Source organism: Setaria viridis, chromosome 2 (assembly GCF_005286985.2).
Source record: "Setaria viridis chromosome 2, Setaria_viridis_v4.0, whole genome shotgun sequence".
NCBI classification, from domain to species: Eukaryota; Viridiplantae; Streptophyta; class Magnoliopsida; order Poales; family Poaceae; genus Setaria; species Setaria viridis.
This window is the reverse complement of record NC_048264.2, coordinates 41,743,019-41,761,442: the sequence shown is the minus strand read 5'-3', so window position 1 is coordinate 41,761,442 and position 18,424 is coordinate 41,743,019. Positions and strand designations below refer to the sequence as shown.

General features: G+C 47.8%; 3 protein-coding genes and 1 pseudogene across 8 annotated transcripts; 3 read left to right on the top strand and 1 right to left on the bottom strand.

Moving 5' to 3' along the window:
* Positions 1-1,684: 1,684 nt before the first annotated feature.
* On the top strand, positions 1,685-3,452 carry LOC117844607 (UDP-glycosyltransferase 88B1). The gene has a single exon (XM_034725332.2). The coding sequence runs from the start codon at positions 1,857-1,859 to the stop codon at positions 3,294-3,296; it is 1,440 nt and encodes a 479-aa protein (XP_034581223.1). The 5' UTR covers positions 1,685-1,856; the 3' UTR covers positions 3,297-3,452.
* Positions 3,453-3,935: 483 nt separating this feature from the next.
* Positions 3,936-9,305, bottom strand: LOC117844606 (E3 ubiquitin-protein ligase JMJ24). Of its 2 annotated transcripts, none has more exons than XM_034725330.2 (6): positions 8,083-9,305; positions 7,847-7,980; positions 5,584-5,692; positions 5,358-5,484; positions 5,217-5,280; positions 3,936-4,677 (listed from the first exon to the last, which is right to left on the bottom strand). In XM_034725330.2, exons 1-6 carry the CDS (start codon positions 9,187-9,189, stop codon positions 4,284-4,286), a joined length of 1,935 nt encoding a protein of 644 aa, XP_034581221.1. In that variant the 5' UTR covers positions 9,190-9,305; the 3' UTR covers positions 3,936-4,283. The 2 variants fall into 2 exon arrangements, with proteins under 2 accessions (XP_034581221.1, XP_034581222.1); XM_034725331.2 differs by having other exon boundaries at positions 8,164-9,305.
* An 855-nt stretch (positions 9,306-10,160) lies between these two features.
* LOC117844435 (equilibrative nucleotide transporter 3-like) lies at positions 10,161-13,445 on the top strand (annotated as a pseudogene).
* A 1,373-nt stretch (positions 13,446-14,818) lies between these two features.
* LOC117845202 (uncharacterized) lies at positions 14,819-18,169 on the top strand. Of its 5 annotated transcripts, none has more exons than XM_034726164.2 (10): positions 14,819-15,161; positions 15,236-15,278; positions 15,401-15,472; positions 16,314-16,376; positions 16,462-16,540; positions 16,647-16,745; positions 16,960-17,028; positions 17,146-17,270; positions 17,477-17,517; positions 17,600-18,169. In XM_034726164.2, the coding sequence occupies exons 1-8, from the start codon at positions 15,107-15,109 to the stop codon at positions 17,248-17,250; spliced, it is 585 nt and encodes a 194-aa protein (XP_034582055.1). In that variant the 5' UTR covers positions 14,819-15,106; the 3' UTR covers positions 17,251-17,270; positions 17,477-17,517; positions 17,600-18,169. The 5 variants fall into 5 exon arrangements, with proteins under 5 accessions (XP_034582055.1, XP_034582052.1, XP_034582054.1 ...); XM_034726161.2 differs by having other exon boundaries at positions 14,820-15,161; positions 16,873-17,028; positions 17,382-17,517; XM_034726163.2 differs by having other exon boundaries at positions 14,822-15,161; positions 16,483-16,540; positions 16,873-17,028.
* Positions 18,170-18,424: the final 255 nt, after the last annotated feature.

The following is an 18,424-nucleotide window of genomic DNA, read 5'->3' as shown; positions in this document are numbered from 1 at the left end:
CTGTTGTGTAGCATTATGACGGGTCCGACTGATGTAACAACTCTGTCATGCTCACTTGCCGGCACATCTCGGAAATGTGTCAATTTGCGATGGCATCAAAGTGGAGCATGTCGTGTGGGTAAAGTGTACAAACTCTGCAGAGCGTTAAAGACTATTCGAATAGCCGTGCTCACAGTCATGAGCAACTTGGACTAGCCGCCGGTTATAGAGTTTTGGTTTTGAAAACCTGGATAAGGGTTATATGATATCACATGCACCGATTCAAATGTTTCAGACCGATATAGCTGGTCAGAGGACCTAATGCGGTATGGGAAATGGTGAGTCATGATTGGTAATGCCATTCTATTTTAAATATACTAAACTAATTTATTAAATATACGTAAAATGATGAATTTAAATAAAATACAGCATGAACCTGTCAGCCTTCCTTGTTTACCTTATGATAGGATTTTTCTATACACTCTAAGTCTTGTGAGTACAAAATTGAACTCACCCTTATTGCTTAAATTAAAAATCCAGAGTTTGAAGGAGAATCGTCTCTGTTCAGTTCCGTGCCGAAGGATGTGGGTTTTGCAACGTTGGTTCTTTCTAGGACTAACTCCCAGTCAGTTGTGGGATGGTGAGGCACACTACTGTAGGATGGAAGTCCTGTATTTCTATTTACTTTGGTTGTAGATTATATTTTAGCTCTGATTAAATTTTAATTTTACTAACAAATTTTTGTGTGCAATTGTGATACCAGTGCTATTGTGCGTACTTGTGAACTGATCATGGGACAAGTACAGTAAGCACAACAGGAACTTGAGTATTTCATACCTGGGGTCCTGACATATACTCTGTTAATTGTTATTTTATATGTATTTCGAGCATATTGTCTACATGTAGGGATCAACAGTCCTAGAATTTATTAGTATAAAATAAATAATGCATAGAATTGTGTTTATTTACCGAGAGGCTAGTGTTCAGGATAGTTTTACAGCAGATGGTTAATTAGTGAGCTATAGTCTGATGTGGCATCAGACCATCAGTATTACATACGTGCCTAACAAGAAAGAGTTAATTCAAGCGGCAAAGCGTGCGCCATGGACATTGCCGTCGTCCCAATTATGACTTGACCTTGCAAGGCACAACCCTCGACCAAGAGAACCATAGATCAAGGACTCGGATACATGGACAAACGTAGGAATAATTCATATGTACAGGGACATTAAACCAAACCATCGATGATGTCACGTGAAACAGGGACATTAAACCAAACCAAGACTCCAGCACGATGGCAGGACAAAAGGGGGTCGCGTGCTTATGCTCGTTTAAAGAAAATACAACGATTTCATCTAGTTGATGTCATTATTGATATCACGTGAAACAGGGACATTAAACCAAACCAAGCCCTTGTTTACTTCATCCCTAACTCCCAACTTTGGCACTATGCAAAAAGAAGATTCCCATCACATCAAACTTGCGGTACATGCATAGAGTAGTAAATGTAGATGAAATTAAAAACTAATTGCACAGTTTTGTTGTACTTTGCGAGACGAATCTTTTGAGCCTAATTAGTCAATGTTTGGACAATAATTCACAAATACAAACGAAACGCTACAGTGTGCTACAGTGACAGTACAGTAATTTGACACCTCCCAATTTAACCAACTAAACAAGGCCCAACACTCCAGCACGATGGCAGGACAAAAGGGGGTCGCGCGGACCTGTCGCGGCTCGTCCTATCCTCAATCATATAGATTTTTGCCTTTTCTTGTCTAACAGTCCACAGCATCTCCTTCCCCGGGAAGACGGGAAGGCGAAACCTAGTGCCGACTGCCGGCACCGAGAGCCACGCCCAGAAAGTAAAACAGGCCATGGAGAAGACCATCGTCCTGTACCCCGGCCTCGCCGTCAGCCACTTCGTCCCCATGATGCAGCTCGCCGACGTCCTCCTGGCGGACGGCTACGCCGTCGCCGTCGCGCTAATCGACCTCACCCTCGACCAAGATGTCGCCCTCGCCGCCACCGTCCGCGGCGTCGCCTCCGCCAAGCCGTCGGTCACCTTCCACACGCTCCCTCGGATCAAAAACCCTCCCACCCTCAAGAGGGGCGTGGAGTTTCTCCTCGGGTACTTGGAGATGGTCAGGCGCTACAACGAGCACCTCCGTGAGTTCCTCTCATCCATGCCTCCCCGGAGCGTCCGCGCGGTGATTGTGGACGCGGTGTCCATGGAAGCGTTAGACGTCACGAAGGAGCTCGGGGTCCCGGGCTACACCTTCTACGCCATGAACGCCTCCGCGCTCGCGGTGTTCGTCCAGCTTCCGTCCATGCGCGAGGAAGGCCAGCCAAGCTTCAGGGAGCTAGGAGACACCCCTCTCGACATCCACGGCGTGGTGCCCTTACCGGCTTCCCACCTCTGCGCTGAACTGCTCGAGGACCCGGAGAGTGAGATCTACAAGGTGATGATGAACTTCATGTGCAGGAACACGGAGGCCGACGGCATCTTGGTGAACACGTTCGCTTCGCTGGAGGAACGGGCGGTGGGAGCTCTCAGGGATCTGCAGATTCTTCTTCCCGGCGGCAGCGAGCGCAGGATGCCCCCGGTGTACTGCGTCGGGCCATTGGTCGCCTCGGGTGCCGGCGCCGAGGCAGAAGGCAAGCACGAGTGCCTCGCGTGGCTGGACACGCAGCCAGAGCGCAGCGTCGTGTTCCTCTGCTTTGGGAGCATAGGCGCTGCCACCCACTCGGAGGAGCAGCTCAGGGAGATCGCCGCCGGCCTGGAGAGATCCGGCCACCGGTTCCTGTGGGTGGTGCGAGCCCCTCTCCGCGCCGGTCCGGGGAGGCCGTCCGAGCCGGACGTCGACGCGCTTCTGCCGGACGGGTTCTTGGAGAGGACCAAAGGTCGTGGGCTCGTCGTCAAGCACTGGGCGCCGCAGGTGGAGGTGCTCCACCACAACGCCACGGGCGCCTTCGTGACGCACTGCGGATGGAACTCGGTGCTCGAGGGGGTCAAGGCGGGCGTGCCGATGCTTTGCTGGCCGTTGTACTCCGAGCAGAAGATGAACAAGGTGTTCATGGTGGAGGAAGCAGGGATCGGCTTGGAAGTTGTTTGGTGCCAACAGGGGCTGGTCGAGGCCGGGGAGGTGGAGGCCAAGGTTAGGCTGGTGATGGAGTCCGAGGAAGGGGAGCGGCTCAGATCGCGAGTGGCGGCGCTCAAGGATGCCGCGGCAATGGCCTGGAAGGATGGCGGATCATCGCGTGCGGCGTTCGCCCAGTTCTTGTCGGTCGTGAACAACCTTGGACGTGACACGTGAGACGTGAATAAGGTCGGTAATGACCGCAATGGGAAACTGAGAATATTACTGAATGCAGTATTGCAATGTTAATGACCGCAATGGGAAACTGCTTTTATTTTATGCTGTGGTAACCTTTTTTTTTAATAAAAAGAACTCTGTGGTACCTTGTTAGCATCTACGGAATATTACCGAATTTTTTATTTTTGAAATGTATGGAATGTTAATGATTTTTTTAAAATGTAACTGAATGCAGTATTGCATGTTAAAACTGTGAATGATAATAACAGCCAGTCGCCTGAGTCAACAATGGTGTCTCGTTGGATGAAGATGATCCAACAGTCTACACATCATCTTCCTCCTCTACCAAATCAGCACACCGCTGTCTGTGCGTTCTTTCAGCGATTCTTCTCAGTGCCACACGCCTGTCCCCGCTTCCCAGTGTCGCCTGACCACCTCCATCAACAGCGGTGTCCTCCATGTATGATGTAACCATGTTGCCATCACCCCGCCCCAACTCTTGCCACCCATGACCAGTAGCATCGCCGCCGCCCCAACTCGCTCGAGTCGCATGACAGAACAAACATGAAACCACCCTCACATGTCAACAGTAACATTCAAGCTCAACTGAAGAGTGAACACTGAAACCACATCTAAAAATAGCCAGCAAAAAGTAATCTCCCCTTAATTAACGGCAGTACAACCATTCCATGATTTCCATCATCTCTCGGCAATGACAATAAAGTCATAACCATATGTACAACGATGTTTAACATAATGACTTCCGGATCAAAGATGAACATGAACAACACATGAAATAAGAATCCCCATGTCACAGAGCTAAAATCAATGGCCTTACAGGCCGATAATCTCGCTAAATCAGGCAACCTACCCTCTACCAAATTCTGACCATATCATACACCTCTTCAGGCTACAGAATGAATGTCAACTTGAGCTCCAACCTGAAAGATGAATGCATACCTGCAACTGGAGCTACATCTTAGGTGATTATGTGGAGACGGTTTCCGTCTGGGCAGCAGATAATCTTCCATTACTCTCTGGTGCAGGTGAGCTATGAACCTGAGCATCCTTCACTCCAGAATGATTGCCTGGAGCATGTAGTTCATCATCTGAACTGAGCTCTTCAGACTGTCCAGAAGGGGATGCGTATATCAAGTTCAGCGGCGCATCACCGCAGCCACCAAGCTCAATTGAAGGGCAAGTAATGCTGCCATCCTCATGGACAGACTCTTGCTGAAGCAACCTGTTCTTGAATTTATCTTCAGGGGTGCTGTCTGACATGTTTCCTTCACGTATCTTGTGACAGCAACTTAGGCACAGCTTAAATGGGCATGCCGGGCAGCATCTCAGGAACTGGCTCGCTGAGAGCTTACAGTTATTGCTGCTTTCAAAATAAACATTCAATAAGATCTCTGGTTAATAAATTTGAAATTGAAACAAGATGGCAGCTGCAATAAACAAATACACGAAAAGGCAGCATAAACACAACAAGAGGCATATATAAACAAAAGAAATGCGTAAACCATGATGTAAACTTTTTTTTAAAAAAAAAACTGAGCTCTCCCTAGGATGACTCAATATAGATGCTTCAATGCAAAAGCACCATGAGGGTACAATAACTCTTTCAGCACATCTAATGTTAGATTAACAGGCGAAGGTAATAGAGTTGCCTTGTTTTACGACATGAACAGGTGAAACAGAACTGACACAACTAGAACAGTAATGGTACTTAGCTAGTGATAACCGCACGCAGATTAACATTTGCATGACCAAAGAAATATTTAACCATTCATATAATATGCAAGATTGATACGTGTCATCCTCAACATAACACAAAGTGAAGGGAGAAAACTGATTAAATTGAGATACATGTTACTAGCTTGCATGTAACTGATAGCAACATAAGAGATTAGAGCTTACCAGTACAGTGACTCGCTCTGGCCATTTTCAGCAACCTGGACTCGAACATCAGATATCTTTGTTCCTAAATAAGAGCAGACAATTAGGTCATAATAGAACCACAGAGGTCTGGTTTGAAAAAAAAGAATAGCACAAACAAACCTTGTATTTTAGCTTCTAATTCCAATTCATCAAGCTGTTCCTGGTCAAGTTTTACAGGTAAAAGCTTGTAAAATTGATGGTTGGAAATTTTTATGCTGAGTATCTTCCCCTCACCACTTGGTGATTCCTGGAGATCCAAGATATAAACACCAAAAAATAAATATAAAACAAGAAAATGGCATTGTCAAATTGCTCACACTATGGTGAAATTGAAAAGAAAGACCACCTTACGCATAGCACCCTTGGTTTGACCAAGGGCACATTTTTTACAGTCGCAGAGACCACGGCAAACTGGACAGCGGGTCTTTATATCCTTCCTAGTGATCCCAGAATACCTATAGTGTACAAACAGTAAGGGCCAAAATTTATTAGACCAGAATTTACAACTACAAAAAATGGGTGTATCAAGGATCTGAGATCTAATTAACCATCACTTGATATGAAATCCGATGATGCATGCAAACTCAACATGACCTACTGAAGAAGTAATTTCCACAAGTTATCTCAAATCTAAGTTGAGCAATTATTTATCAGCTTGCAATTCTCCACCAATAACCTTCAGCAATCAAGTAACTTTATTGAGAGTGATTAATTCTATATCCTTGTATTAGAGGAACTATCTTTACTGTACACTTTTAACTCCCAAGCATGCACCACCATTAACTAAGTTACTGCAGGTAAGTAATTGTAGGCATTACAGAACAAATACATAAAATGGTACAAATGCATTCATGTACGAAGAGTCAAAATCAAAGATGATAAATCTCTTGATACAAATGTTGACGTAAAGAAGATGAATAGAAATGGGGTCGAGCCTGGTCTCAAAAAAAAGATGAAGTTGACATTTCAATAATTTTACTAATATTTTCTAACACTGAGCTCTCTATGGGGAGAGGAGAGATTATGATTCTAATCTGTATGATTTAGTGATTTAGTTTGACTTCGAAACAATTCCTACAAAGTTCCAAGAGCAGTTCTCCCTCCAAACATGTGCTGAGTATGGTAAGTCACAATAAGATGTTCACCAGTTAATTTTAACATTCCCGAGGCAGTGGGGATCATTAAATACACTTAGGAGTACTTCAAATCCAGAGCTTAAGCAATACAAAATATTGTGAAGTTAGTGTTAGAAACTAGCACTCTAATGATCAAACAGCCATTTGTAGCCTAAAGAAGACCAAGTAGGTTAACCCTTAAGTTATGGATGTTCATAGGAAAGCTTAAATCCCCATGAAATATACCATTCCTCAATGTACTTAACATAAGACACCACTTGAGGGGAAAGTAAGCATAGAAAGGTCAGAACCCATAGGTCTAAATTTCTGAATATAAAAATGCAAACAAGCAAGAAAACAAAGTGATATCACAAAAAAGGTGCTTAGTGATAAGTAAGAGGACAACACCCATGGCCCACTCAATGTTTATACAGATGAGTAGCTATAACAGAAGGTAAATAAGTAGGTCGAAACATTAATATGCACAGAGACCATACTGCTTTAGTATAGGCACATTTGCCACTTCAGTGGCCTGCAGAACTCAGGTTCATTTTTTTAAGGAAGTTGAATTGTTGGCAATTGGTTAGGGGAATCAAATTGAGTACATCTAAAATTTATATAATCCTACCCTTTTCCTATCTCTGATTATCTATCAAACAACGGTTATTATATATTATAGAACAGCGAAAGAACCACTGGAACATTACCTCTATGTTCACATGGCAACATCTTTGCCTCATTCACAATAATACAAGGAAATGATTTCACTTAAGTTTTCAAGGATAAATCTAAGTTAAATATCACAGGTTGTATCCCCAAATATGAAAGAGATATTTAAGCATAAAAAACCTCCAAAGTAATTGGGGGAAAATGAGGCACAGTGAGGGTCCTTAAATCAGATACTGATTAGCCAATATACAAATTAATCAACTGCACACAAACAATGTCACTGTTTGAAACAATCTCAGAGCAAAATGAAATATGATTATTCCCTATCTTAAGCTAAGATCATAATCACTAAATCCAGACTAAACAAAGAACAATATCATATAGTGCTGGCAGTCTAGTTCAGGTTATCACAATTCCCAATTATATGCAAAATAAAGCACGGAATAGCATGAATACCTAGAGAGAAATGAGCACAGGGCACAGCTCATGACTAAGCAACTATTTATCTCCAGTATCCACTTCCTCCTCTGTAATCACTAACAAGATGTAAAAGCACACAGACCTAAAACCAATGATCCACATGTCAATGAAATGCCTATCCCTCATTCAGGTACACCTCTTCAATCACTACAAGCTAAATAGCATGGAACGTGAAACTAAAAACAATCTCCTATTTATTAAATTGCAATCAACCAAGTTCTCATCGCCTGATAGTTGAAAAGTTGCTAAGCATAACTTAATCGTAACTTCCTGAATCACTGATGCAGCAATATGCAAGAAGAGTATGCATGCTAATAACGCAGCAGCAACGAGTCAACGACTAACCATTTATTAATGCAGCTGTTGCAGAAGTTCTTCTCGCAATTCTTGCAGTTGGCAACGCGTGCTGCCTTCGTCAACCCGCAGCGGTGACATGTTCTTGGTATTGGCTTTGTCATACTCATCGCACGAGGAACAACCTAATGCCACACAATCGTCAGTAATAAGCAAAGGCTCAACACAGAACTAAACAACACATATCAAACTACCAACTGTGAACAATCAAAGATTAGCTCATTGACCTTCACAGGACCAACAGGCAATGGCTCAGCATTCTTGGAACGATAGCACCGGCGAATCGGTGCAGGAATTTCTACACCAACCTTCGTTGTCACAGGCGACGATAGTGCTGCAGGTCCACTGCTACCTGGAGAGATCGTCATCAATCCATTTGGGAGATCCCTGGTCTGACGGTCACTTGTAGTTGCCTGAGGCGACGCCGGTGTATTAATGCTCTTCCTGCCCTTCCTCTTGTTCTTCTGCCTCTGGAGAGCAACAGCAAGGACCTCCCCATCCGCTGGCAGCTTCTTGCTCTTGTTGGCCTTCGCGTAGTGGTACTCACAGAAGCTGACAGTTGGCAGAGCTCGGCCTGAGCAGCGCCACTTCTTCCCATCGCTCCGGCGGCACCGGAGGTGGTCTGGTGGAGGCGGTGGAGAGTCGCCACGCTCCCCCGACTTCCGCCGACGTCGGCGGCGCGAAGGCGTGGGGGTCTCCTCCTCCGCTTCATCATCCTCCGGAGTCGGGTCCGGAGTGGCCGCTCGCTTACGGCGGCGACCGCGTGACGGAGGGGATGGAGGAGGGGACTCCTCCGCAGCATCACCTTCGGTGTCGGAGTCCTCCGCCGCGTCTTCATTCTCGACGCCGGCCTCAGCGGCTTCCTCTTCACTCTCGCCGTCGGTCTCGGCGGCTTCCGCTTCATCCCCGCCGTCAGACTCCTCCGCTTTCGCCTTCGGATCAGGAACCTTGGCATCTGCTTCGCGCTCGGAGCCAGTCTCGTCGCCTTCGTCATCCGAGGCATCCGAGGCGTCAGCTTTCACCTCCGCCTCGGCGGCTGGCGCTTCAGCCTTGGCCTCGCCGGCTTTCGCTTCCGGTTCGGTGTCCATCCCCTTCGCTCCGTTCTCCCCGGCTTCCTCCTTGCCCTCCGCATCCATGGACTCCGCGTCGCTCCCAGACTCTTCCTCCTTGGAGTCCTCGCTCTCGGCGTCGGCCCCCTCCTCCTCCATCTTCGCGTCCCCCGCCTCGACCTCGGACTCGACGGCTTCCTCTACGGGCTCCGGCTCGGGCTCGGCGGCCTTCGCCCTCGGCATGCCCCTCCCCTTCCCCTTCCCCCTACCGCGGCGCGGCGGCATGGCAGCTGCGGCGGCGGCGGCGGCGGGCTAGGGTTCCGGCGAGTCGGCGGGGTCGGGATTGCAGATCGGAGTGGGGGGGAGTGGTGCGCGTGTACTGGCTGGCTGGCTCGGGGAGAGGGACAGAGGCGCGGGGTGCGGGTGGGGTTAAGAGGGTGTGCGGGGAGGTGGGTCCCGCTCCCTGACAGCGTCAGAGGGATATCGTCGGATGCGAAAGCTTTAACGGACTGGCCGATTCGAAAGGAGGAGGAAGTTATTCAAGGCCGTGGTGGGCTGCGCGGGGGAGCGGCTCGGCCCGTGGATTTGAGATCGGGTGGCTGAGATTGTACGATGTGCATTGATGGGAGATCTTTTTGTTTTTCGTTGAGGAATCATTTATGGGACGGTGAATTTCTTTTTCTTGTTTGAGGAATTCATTTATGGGCGAGCCAGGCGTGATCTGGACCGTGTTAAAGCTGGATCAAACGGTGGTACGGAGAGTAAACAGTTTCCTGATTCGAATCCACCTTGTCTTCCTGTATGGGCCGTGATTTTGTGGCACCCGACCATCATCCATCGTCATCATTTAGAGGGAGGGAGGGATGGAAAGCCCATACCATTCAAAACGGAAGAGCCCACTGAATTGAGGCCTTGCAGAAAACCCAAAGCCCCAGACCATCCGTCATCATGCTCTCGTTTCCTCTCCATCCACGCGCGCTCGCGGATGGGGATGGGGTGGCCGTTGTTTCAGACCTGTTCGCTACAGCTTCTAAACCGGTTGAAAAGTTTAAAATGACTGATTTGTTTTGAGAAAAAAATATTGTTTGGTGGCTGATAAGCTGGTTGAATAAGCTGAAACGAAAAAGTCTCCGAACTTCCACTTAACGACCACTACAACTGCGTCGGACTCTGCTCGCGAGCCAAGCGGTGCCGGACAGCGGGCGCCCGTTGCGTCCTGGGCGGCCGGCGGCGTGAGGGCCTCACGGTGAGGCGTGATGCACCCGCGCACCGGACGGCCGCTGTTGCATGCCGTGCTGCTGCACACACACGACGCGAGGCATCACCTTGCACCACCGCAGGGGAGTGGGCGCGGACGCCCGGCCGCTGGTGGGTGGTGGCGCCTGGTGAATAATGCTCACCGCACGCGCCACGCGGTGGTAATGGTAACAGGATGAGTACGGGAAACTGGATGGAGGTTGGACGCAGCGCGACACGGTCACAGAAGCTGCAGCCGCGGAGGAGGACAGAGATCATTCCAGCAACAGCAAGCAACAACGCGCTACGTTACAATTCGCTGGAAAACCAAAGGCTGAGAACGAGCAGAGCCCACGCTGAGACTGAAAAGAGTGAAAAGTACGAGCAGCAGCAGAATTCTTGTACTTCGATTTGGCGATGTCGATGCATTCTACAACGCGGAGCAGAATTCTATAACTTGACAGATGGGAAATGTTTCTGTTCCTTGGGAAGTGACTGGAGTGCAAAGTGCATGCCCCGGCGTTGTCCCAGCTTGGCGATTCAGCGTATTCGGATTTCAGCTTTTTTTTTCTTCCTGTTGCTCCTTGTGAGTTCTGATTATCCTAAGTGAATATTCTAGTAATTTTTTTGGTTGATGATCTGCTGCTGGTCGTTGCACTTTCTTTTTAATTGTTCTTTTCTAACAAACTCTGTTGTTAAGCTTTCTTTATGCATTTTTTTACGTCACTGCTCATTTCTGCCACTTCCGATGTCCTTATTACCGCCTCTGCTTTTTGGCCCTCTGATTAGAACTTGTTTCTTGTTCTATAGGGCAACAAAGGTGAACTAAGCATGGCAAATGGTGAAGAGGATCACTACGTGCCGGCAGTTCAGGTTTACATCGGTTCCTCTCTCCTCAAAACTCCTCTCGGAAGCTACTTAATCGTTTAACCATCAATCACAGAACATCTGTTTCTCCAACCATGTTACCGGCCAGGGAAAATATTTGGGCATTTTCATCTGCTGGCTTCTAGGAAACGGAAGCCTCTTCGGGTTCAACAGCATCCTCACAAATCGAAGATTACTTCATTTACCTGTTCCCTGTATACAAGCTTTACTACTATTTGTTCTCCTTTTTTTCTGATAGAAAACGGATTTTCTTTGATTGATCCTGACTCCTTGTAAATTCAGAAATATCATCCAACAAGGGTTCTTACTCTCACCTATCAGCCGTTTGTCCTCACCATATCTGCTGCGGTTTTCACGTACCATGAGGCAAAAGTTAACACTAGGCTGCGCAACTTGGTTGGGTACACGATGTTCTTCTTGAGCTCCCTTTGCGCTGGTCATTGTAAGATAAAATTCAGTTATACGCTCATTGTTGAGGATCACAAATCCCATCCAAACTTTTACCAGTCCTCTATGTAGTAGCTTGATCTTGCAGCTTCAGGAAGAGGTGGAATTGCAGCCTTCATCGGTGTGTGCGCAATTTTAGCGGTGTTTGGCATCGCTGAAGGGCATGTGGAAGGCGCAATGATAGGAGACCTATCCTCGATGTGCCCGGAGTTCATCCAGGTGTCTTTTTATTCTGCCCATAATCTTAAAGGATTTCCCTTTTCTCTGAGACAATGGACTAAACTATCTGAATTCTTCGCATCTAGTCTTTTTCTGCCGGCATGGCTGCATCAGGTGCGATAACGTCTGCACTGAGGCTCGTCACAAAAGTTGAGAACTCAAGAGACGGCCTTCGCAAAGGAGCTAGCATGTACTACCCTTTACCATTTGCAAAACCTTCAGCTCTGAACTTATGCACCAAAAAAATAAAAAACAGTTTTGAGCGTGATGTATGCACTTATCTACTCACCTTTGCAGTTCTCTTCGTCTCGATTTCATGCTTCTTTGCGCTGCTATGCTTCCTCCTGTACGCCTACGCCTTCCCATAGCTACCGATAGTGAAGTTCTACCGCTCGAAAGCCGCTTCAGAGGGATCACTGACCGTCATGGCAGACCTTGCCGCCAGTGGCATTGGAAGGCACCCAAATTCATCGCCATTGGTACCATATCCACTTGACTGGCAGTGTTGTCTTCAGTGACTGAAAACATTTGCCTTACGGCAATTCATTTCGAATGGACCGATGCCCCCAGGTTGAAGAAGGCCCTGCTCCCCCTGAACGCCTGAGCAACAAGCAGCTCCTGGCGCAAAACGTGGACTACGCACTGCACGTGTTCCTGATCTACTTGCTGACGCTGTCGATCTTCCCGGGTTCCTCGCTGAAGATGTCGGATCGCACAGCTTGGGTTCCTGTAGGTTACTGACCATCTCAACCTCTCAATCGATCTCCACCTGATTCCAGCCGGGCACCGCCGCACCGGCACATCGCTTCTCGGTAGGTCTGCTCAAACATCCTGATTCCTGAGACCAAAATGATGCAGGTACTCGCTCGTCCTCATCGCGAGCTATAATGCCTAGGACCTGATCGGGCAGTGCCTGCCGCTGGTCGGACGCATCAAACTGACGTCTCGGAAGGGCATCTGGGTCGCGGTCCTCGCCCGGTTCGCTGGCCCCGCGTTCTACTACGCCGGCAAGCGCGGTGGAGAGGGCTGGATGGTCGCGCTGGCGTCGGCGCTTGGGCTGAGCAACGGGTACCTTACCCTCTGCGTCCTCACGGAAGCTCCCAGAGGGTACAAGGTTAGTGTCGTGATTGGCAGAGCAGAGACTTCCGGTGCACATCGCATGTCCTGTCGGACGCTGGCATTGAATTCTGATGCGTGCCCGCGTGGCTGTGCAGGGGCCGGAGCAGAACGCTGTGCAACTTGCTCGTGTTCTGCCTCTTGGCGGGCATCTTTGCCGGGGCTGTTCTTGACTGGCTCTGGCTCGTCGGCAGAGGATGGTGATCGGCCGTGGCCGGCGGATCGCGCAGGCCACGCATGTTCCCGTGTTCCGGCTCTGCTTGACGAGCCTCGGCGATCCATGCGGCTCCTGGGTTGCGCCAGCACATATTCGGCATGTGATGCTGCTTCTTGCCGGCAGACCGGCCTACCGGTAATTTCAGTGGCTCAGTGCGAATGGCAAATGGCAGCCGTGTTTAGATCTTTCATCGTCGCTTGACTATAAATGTGTTCATCTCTAGGAATGCAATTTTGTTCTCCAATCTGTGGCTGGCATGACGATTTCACCCTCTATTCGATTGACTCCCAGCAAGACTATCACAGGGGTCAGATGAAGGTTGCATCAGTCTAGCCTCATGCACTGCTTTTTCCTGGATGAAATTTTCAATCAACCATGGACGCGGAAGTTCATTGCTGTGGGCGCCATGGCGCTGGGATTGGGACCCTCTACGGCGGAGATCGCCTCGTCGACGCCGTGGACCGGCCAGCACCATGGCCGGTCTTGTGGATGCCCGCCATCCTCTCCCAGCCCGGCGGCGCCCTGCAGGACGTCTCCATCCTCTTCCCGTGTCAGGCCCCGTCGCGCGGAGAGCGCGGCTCCTTGCTCCAGTCCGGAACGGCGGCGGCGCAATTCGAGGCGATAATGCCCCAGGTTGAAATCCAGTGGGTCGGACGGCCGTTGCGGCAGGTTACCACGCGTGGGATCGACATTGATGCTCCGCTCTGCAGCTGGACGGTTGGGATTTGGGAACGGCGGCGGGCGGCGGCCGGCATCCAAGTCGCCGGCCTGGAAATTTTACAGAAAACACCCTCGTTTGGATCGCGATACGATATTTTACAAAAATCCCCCTACTTTGGATCGTGACTATTAATCGCGATCAATTTTACATAAAACTTCCAGGTGGGCATTCGGTTTAAACTGATAATTCAGTTCGGTTTTATTAGGTGCTAGTAAAATTCGGTTGGTAAGAAATAGAAATCGATCGGTGCAAATTAAAACGAAAAACCGACGAATTCAGTGTTCGTATTTTCGATGCTACGTTGGTTTTCATCGAACTCAAACCGAAGTCCCTACCTCGTCAGACATTGTTGTCCACGCCTATCCAAAACTGCCCCATGCCACCGCTGCAAGTGCCTGCCCGGAACTGCGTCATGCCATCGTTACCCGTGACTGGCCGAGGGCCTCGCTCTCGCTGTCACGGGCGTGCACCCTGGCCAGTAGCTACTTGCCTCCACCGCCGTTGCTCTATGCGTGCCCGACGCCCCAGCGGGCGCTCATCCGTGCTAACACCGCCACGCACTTGGCCGATAACCGCTCGCCTTCGCCGCAACAGCCATGCGCCTCGCCGTTGCTGTGTGCCACGCTACTGCCAGTGCCTTGCGCACCTCAAGGACGGGATCAAATTTCACAGGAAAGTGGATGGGGCAACGTTGATGCAGGAGCAGGGTGGGAAAGGAGAGACGGAGGGATGGGGAAAGGATCGATGGTGGGTCAGTAGCACTCGACGGGGGTGGTGTAGCCTTGGGCTTGGTTGGAGATGGGCCGAAGTCCCTATTGGCTGCCAAAGAAGGAGAATTTGTTGGATCGGGAAGCTGCTACGTTCGATGCTTCGGTTCCGCGGGGAGCTGAAACCGAAGCCGACGCCGAGCACCGATCTGACAAAAAATCAAAATCGATACCGAACCGAAAAATAGAAAAACTGACATTTGGATTCGGTTCGGTTCGGTGATCAGTTTTCGGGAAAAAAATATCCAGCCCTACTAATTTGGATCGCAGTTTTTAGTCGCGATCCAATATTTTCTAAAACACCCTTGGGTTCCTGGAAATTTTAACAAGTAAGCCCTCCACCTTCAGATGGGCTGCTCATTCTCCCGTGCTCTCGGCGATTAACCGGCGCCGACGGCTGCCACACCTTCCCTCCAGTGATAGCGCAAGGCCTGACCCATCCCCACTTCCTCCCCTTCTGGCCCGAAGGAGATCCTCCGGCTACTGCTCAAAGAAAGAATCAGGAGCGCGCGATTTGCCGGCTTCGATGCGCGCGGCGTCGCGGATCCGATCCGCCGCCCTCATGTGGTCAATGAGGTCATCCGAGGCGGGATGAATGGGGCCTCCGGTTGCTCCGTGCCGGCGGCGACGGGCGGCAATGGTGCAGGTTTCTCTGGACTAGCATTTGTATTTGCAAGGCTCAATGCCCAAAATTTGACCAGAGTCTCTCTCAATTTTCAGTGTTTCATTCTTGGAGGCACGGCTGGGCGAGGCGAGTTGCTAGGTATGTTGTAAGTAATTTAGTAGCTCCTCCAGGTTGCCATGTAGCGTGAGTGTGGTGTGAGGAATTTAGTAGTTCAGTTGCCATCACCCAGGAATGATAACCACAACGCATTGCTCTTACAGATTTGCTCCTGTATATGGGACTATGGCATTGTCGTCATCTGGAATGGCACGTTGCTCTTACAGACGTCATAGGTACCATTGCTTTCGTGACTGCATTATTCATATGTTCGATTGTGATTCATAGATTGTTTTAGAGTCTTAATCTAAACGAAATCTCCTTGCCAGTGTAATTTTGATCTTGCTCACCAAATTTCATAAGCTTACTATCTCGAATGCATGTTTTTTTTCCCGTAGCGTATACCAAACTGAGACATTACTTCTAGCCGTCCCTCTGTATGACAATGGTTTTGTAAGTAGATGCTCAGATATATTGTCAATTGCCCTTAATCCAGGTTAAGTGAAACCCTTAGTGCTATTCCATTGCTATTTTTTTTTTGCTAATTTAATGCTATGAATGTGGAAGGAAGACACTTCTCTTGACTTTCGTTACTTGTTCCAAACTTCTAATGGGCCCATCAACTTATACGGTGGTTAATATGTTTCTTTTGGGGTTTTGGTTTGGGCCTTTTGTTCCGAGTTCCTCTTTCTGGGTGGGATCTGGAGTCTGGAAGTTTTTACCTTACAGATATTGGGATTATGCTCTTGGATTGGGACAGGGCTTGTGCCTGTTCCTTTCAACTAATGAGACTAGTACAAGGACCATTTCTTCTATGTTTGCAACCATTACAAATTTTGCCATAAATATACAACTACCTAAAAAAACAAGCTTTTAATAATGCATACACTAGGCTTCTAAAGTTACAGAACTAATAGGAGTCCCAAGGAAAATTTCCCCATTATTTTCTATTCATTCCCACCCTTTTTTTGCTCTGTTCCTTCTAGATGTCTCTTCCTTTGCTCTCTTCCCCCATCCTTTCTGTATGTTTTTTATTCTTTTTGCTGTTCTTTCCTCATTGGCTTTCTGTTTTGTCAGTGCTCGTTTCTACTCCTTTTTATATGCCCAATGGATTCTTCGTCATCTTACATGTTACTCAAGGTAAGTGATCCCTTGTTTTCCTAGAGAACTCAGTTCTATGTCACCTTCATTTCTCATTCCTCTTGCCATGAGACTGGTACGGTAGTACTTGTTGCTTGATCCATAGGGCCATCAAGTTGAACCGAGCATGCCTTACAAGAAAGAAAATCCCGGGTTCAACTAAGGTTTGTGGTTTCCACTCTGAATCTGAAAACGGATAGTTTGTTCAGTCACTAAACTGTTTTTGAACGACTCTTGCTAAGCATCAGTTCCGCAAACATGAAATTACAGGGCAAGCATCTGGGCAATATTTATCTGCTGCCTTCTTGGAAATGGGTGCCTCTTTGGATTCAACACACTATGGACGATTACTTTGTTTACATCTTCCTTGTAAGTATGCAGTTCTCCTCTATTGATTCGTGCACTCTGAAAACTACATTCATTAAAAGTTTTAAAAAGGAGTGCTGAAGATAGAGAAATGCTGTATGTCTTCTACTTTGGTGCTGTCCAAGTGCAGGATTACCATCCAACGAGAGTTCTAACTCTTGCTTATCTACCATTTGTCCTATGCACAACTGTGGTATTCACATACCACGATGCAAAGATAAACACCAGGGCTCGCACCTTAGTGGGGTACTCACTGTTCTTGTTGCGCTCGCTTGGACTGATAACAGTAAGCATGACATGTTTCTTGGTTGTTTTCTGTGATTCTTTACTTATGGCCGTGGATCAATAATCCGAGAGCACTGATGTACATATATCTCCTGCTTGTTATGTAACTCAACTTCAGGAAGAGGTGGTGCTGCAACCTTTGCTGGTGTGTGTACCGTTGCTGCAGTATTTTGCATCGCAGAAGGTCATGCTGAAGGGGCAATGGCCAGGGATCTGTCCTTGATGTGTCCGGAGTTCATTCAGGTTCCATCTTTTTGCCAACAATTACAAGATTGTTTCTCATCATGAAGCACTATGCCTATCTAATTTGTGTAGTGCTGCTTGCTTCAATATCGTGTTTCTTTGAGCTCCTAGGCATTGTGATATACACTTTGTCTTCCCTAAGTTACCAATTGTGAAGTTCTACCATTACAAAACTGCTTCTGAGGGGTCTATGATGGTCAATGCAGACCTTGCTGCTGGTGGCATCGAGGGAAGTTCAAATCCATTGGTATCTACTTATCTGAAGAGGTTACTTTATTAATGTATCTGTAAAAATATCTGCTATTGTAACATTTACATGGATGTTTCAGGATGAAGAAGGCCCTTCTTTTCCTGAATGTTTAAGCAGCAAGCAGTTCTTACTGCAAAACCTGGACTACTCAATGGACATGTTCCTGATCTACACCCTGTCACTCTCAATTTTCCCAGGGTTTCTAGCGAAGACACTGGATCACACAACTTGGGTTCTTGGTAATACAAGATTCTGCGCACCCGACACATATCTCAATTAGAGTGATGGTTAGGTAGCCGAGCAGAATGCTTTGGGGGGAACTTGCTCGTGCTATCCCTCTTGGTGGGCTTAACATTTGGAGATGTTCTTTATTGGCTCTGGCTCATTGGCAAAGGGTGGTGACATCCCTGGCGACCATTTATCGACGTTTCTGTGTATCGCCACCAAATCTACTTTTCAAAATTATGTGCATACATAGATTAAGTATAGTGTGACGTCGCAAAATCAGCAGATAATGTTGTAATGCTAATGGTCGATTAGAATTGCCATTTTATTTGCTCATCCGTTCGAAGCCTTGGAAGTTGGAACTGGCTGGGTACCACAGCAACTGAACATTTTTCAGGCAGTTATTGATCAACTGTTATCTTCATTGCATTGTCTTATATGTCTCCTGTAATGTTTTCAGATTCCCTCCTGTAATGTTTTCAGATTCCCCCAGTACTGTACTTGTTCAATCACGGGCGCCTGGACTTTTTGAAAATTGAAGCATTAGCAAACATTTTGAAAATTGACAAATGTCGTCGGAAAGGCCTGAAAGATATATATATCTGCTTGACCTGGAGCTGTTATGTGTAATCTGTGACTGAGTACGATTCGTTCTGATCTTAGTGTAAGCATGTCAGTT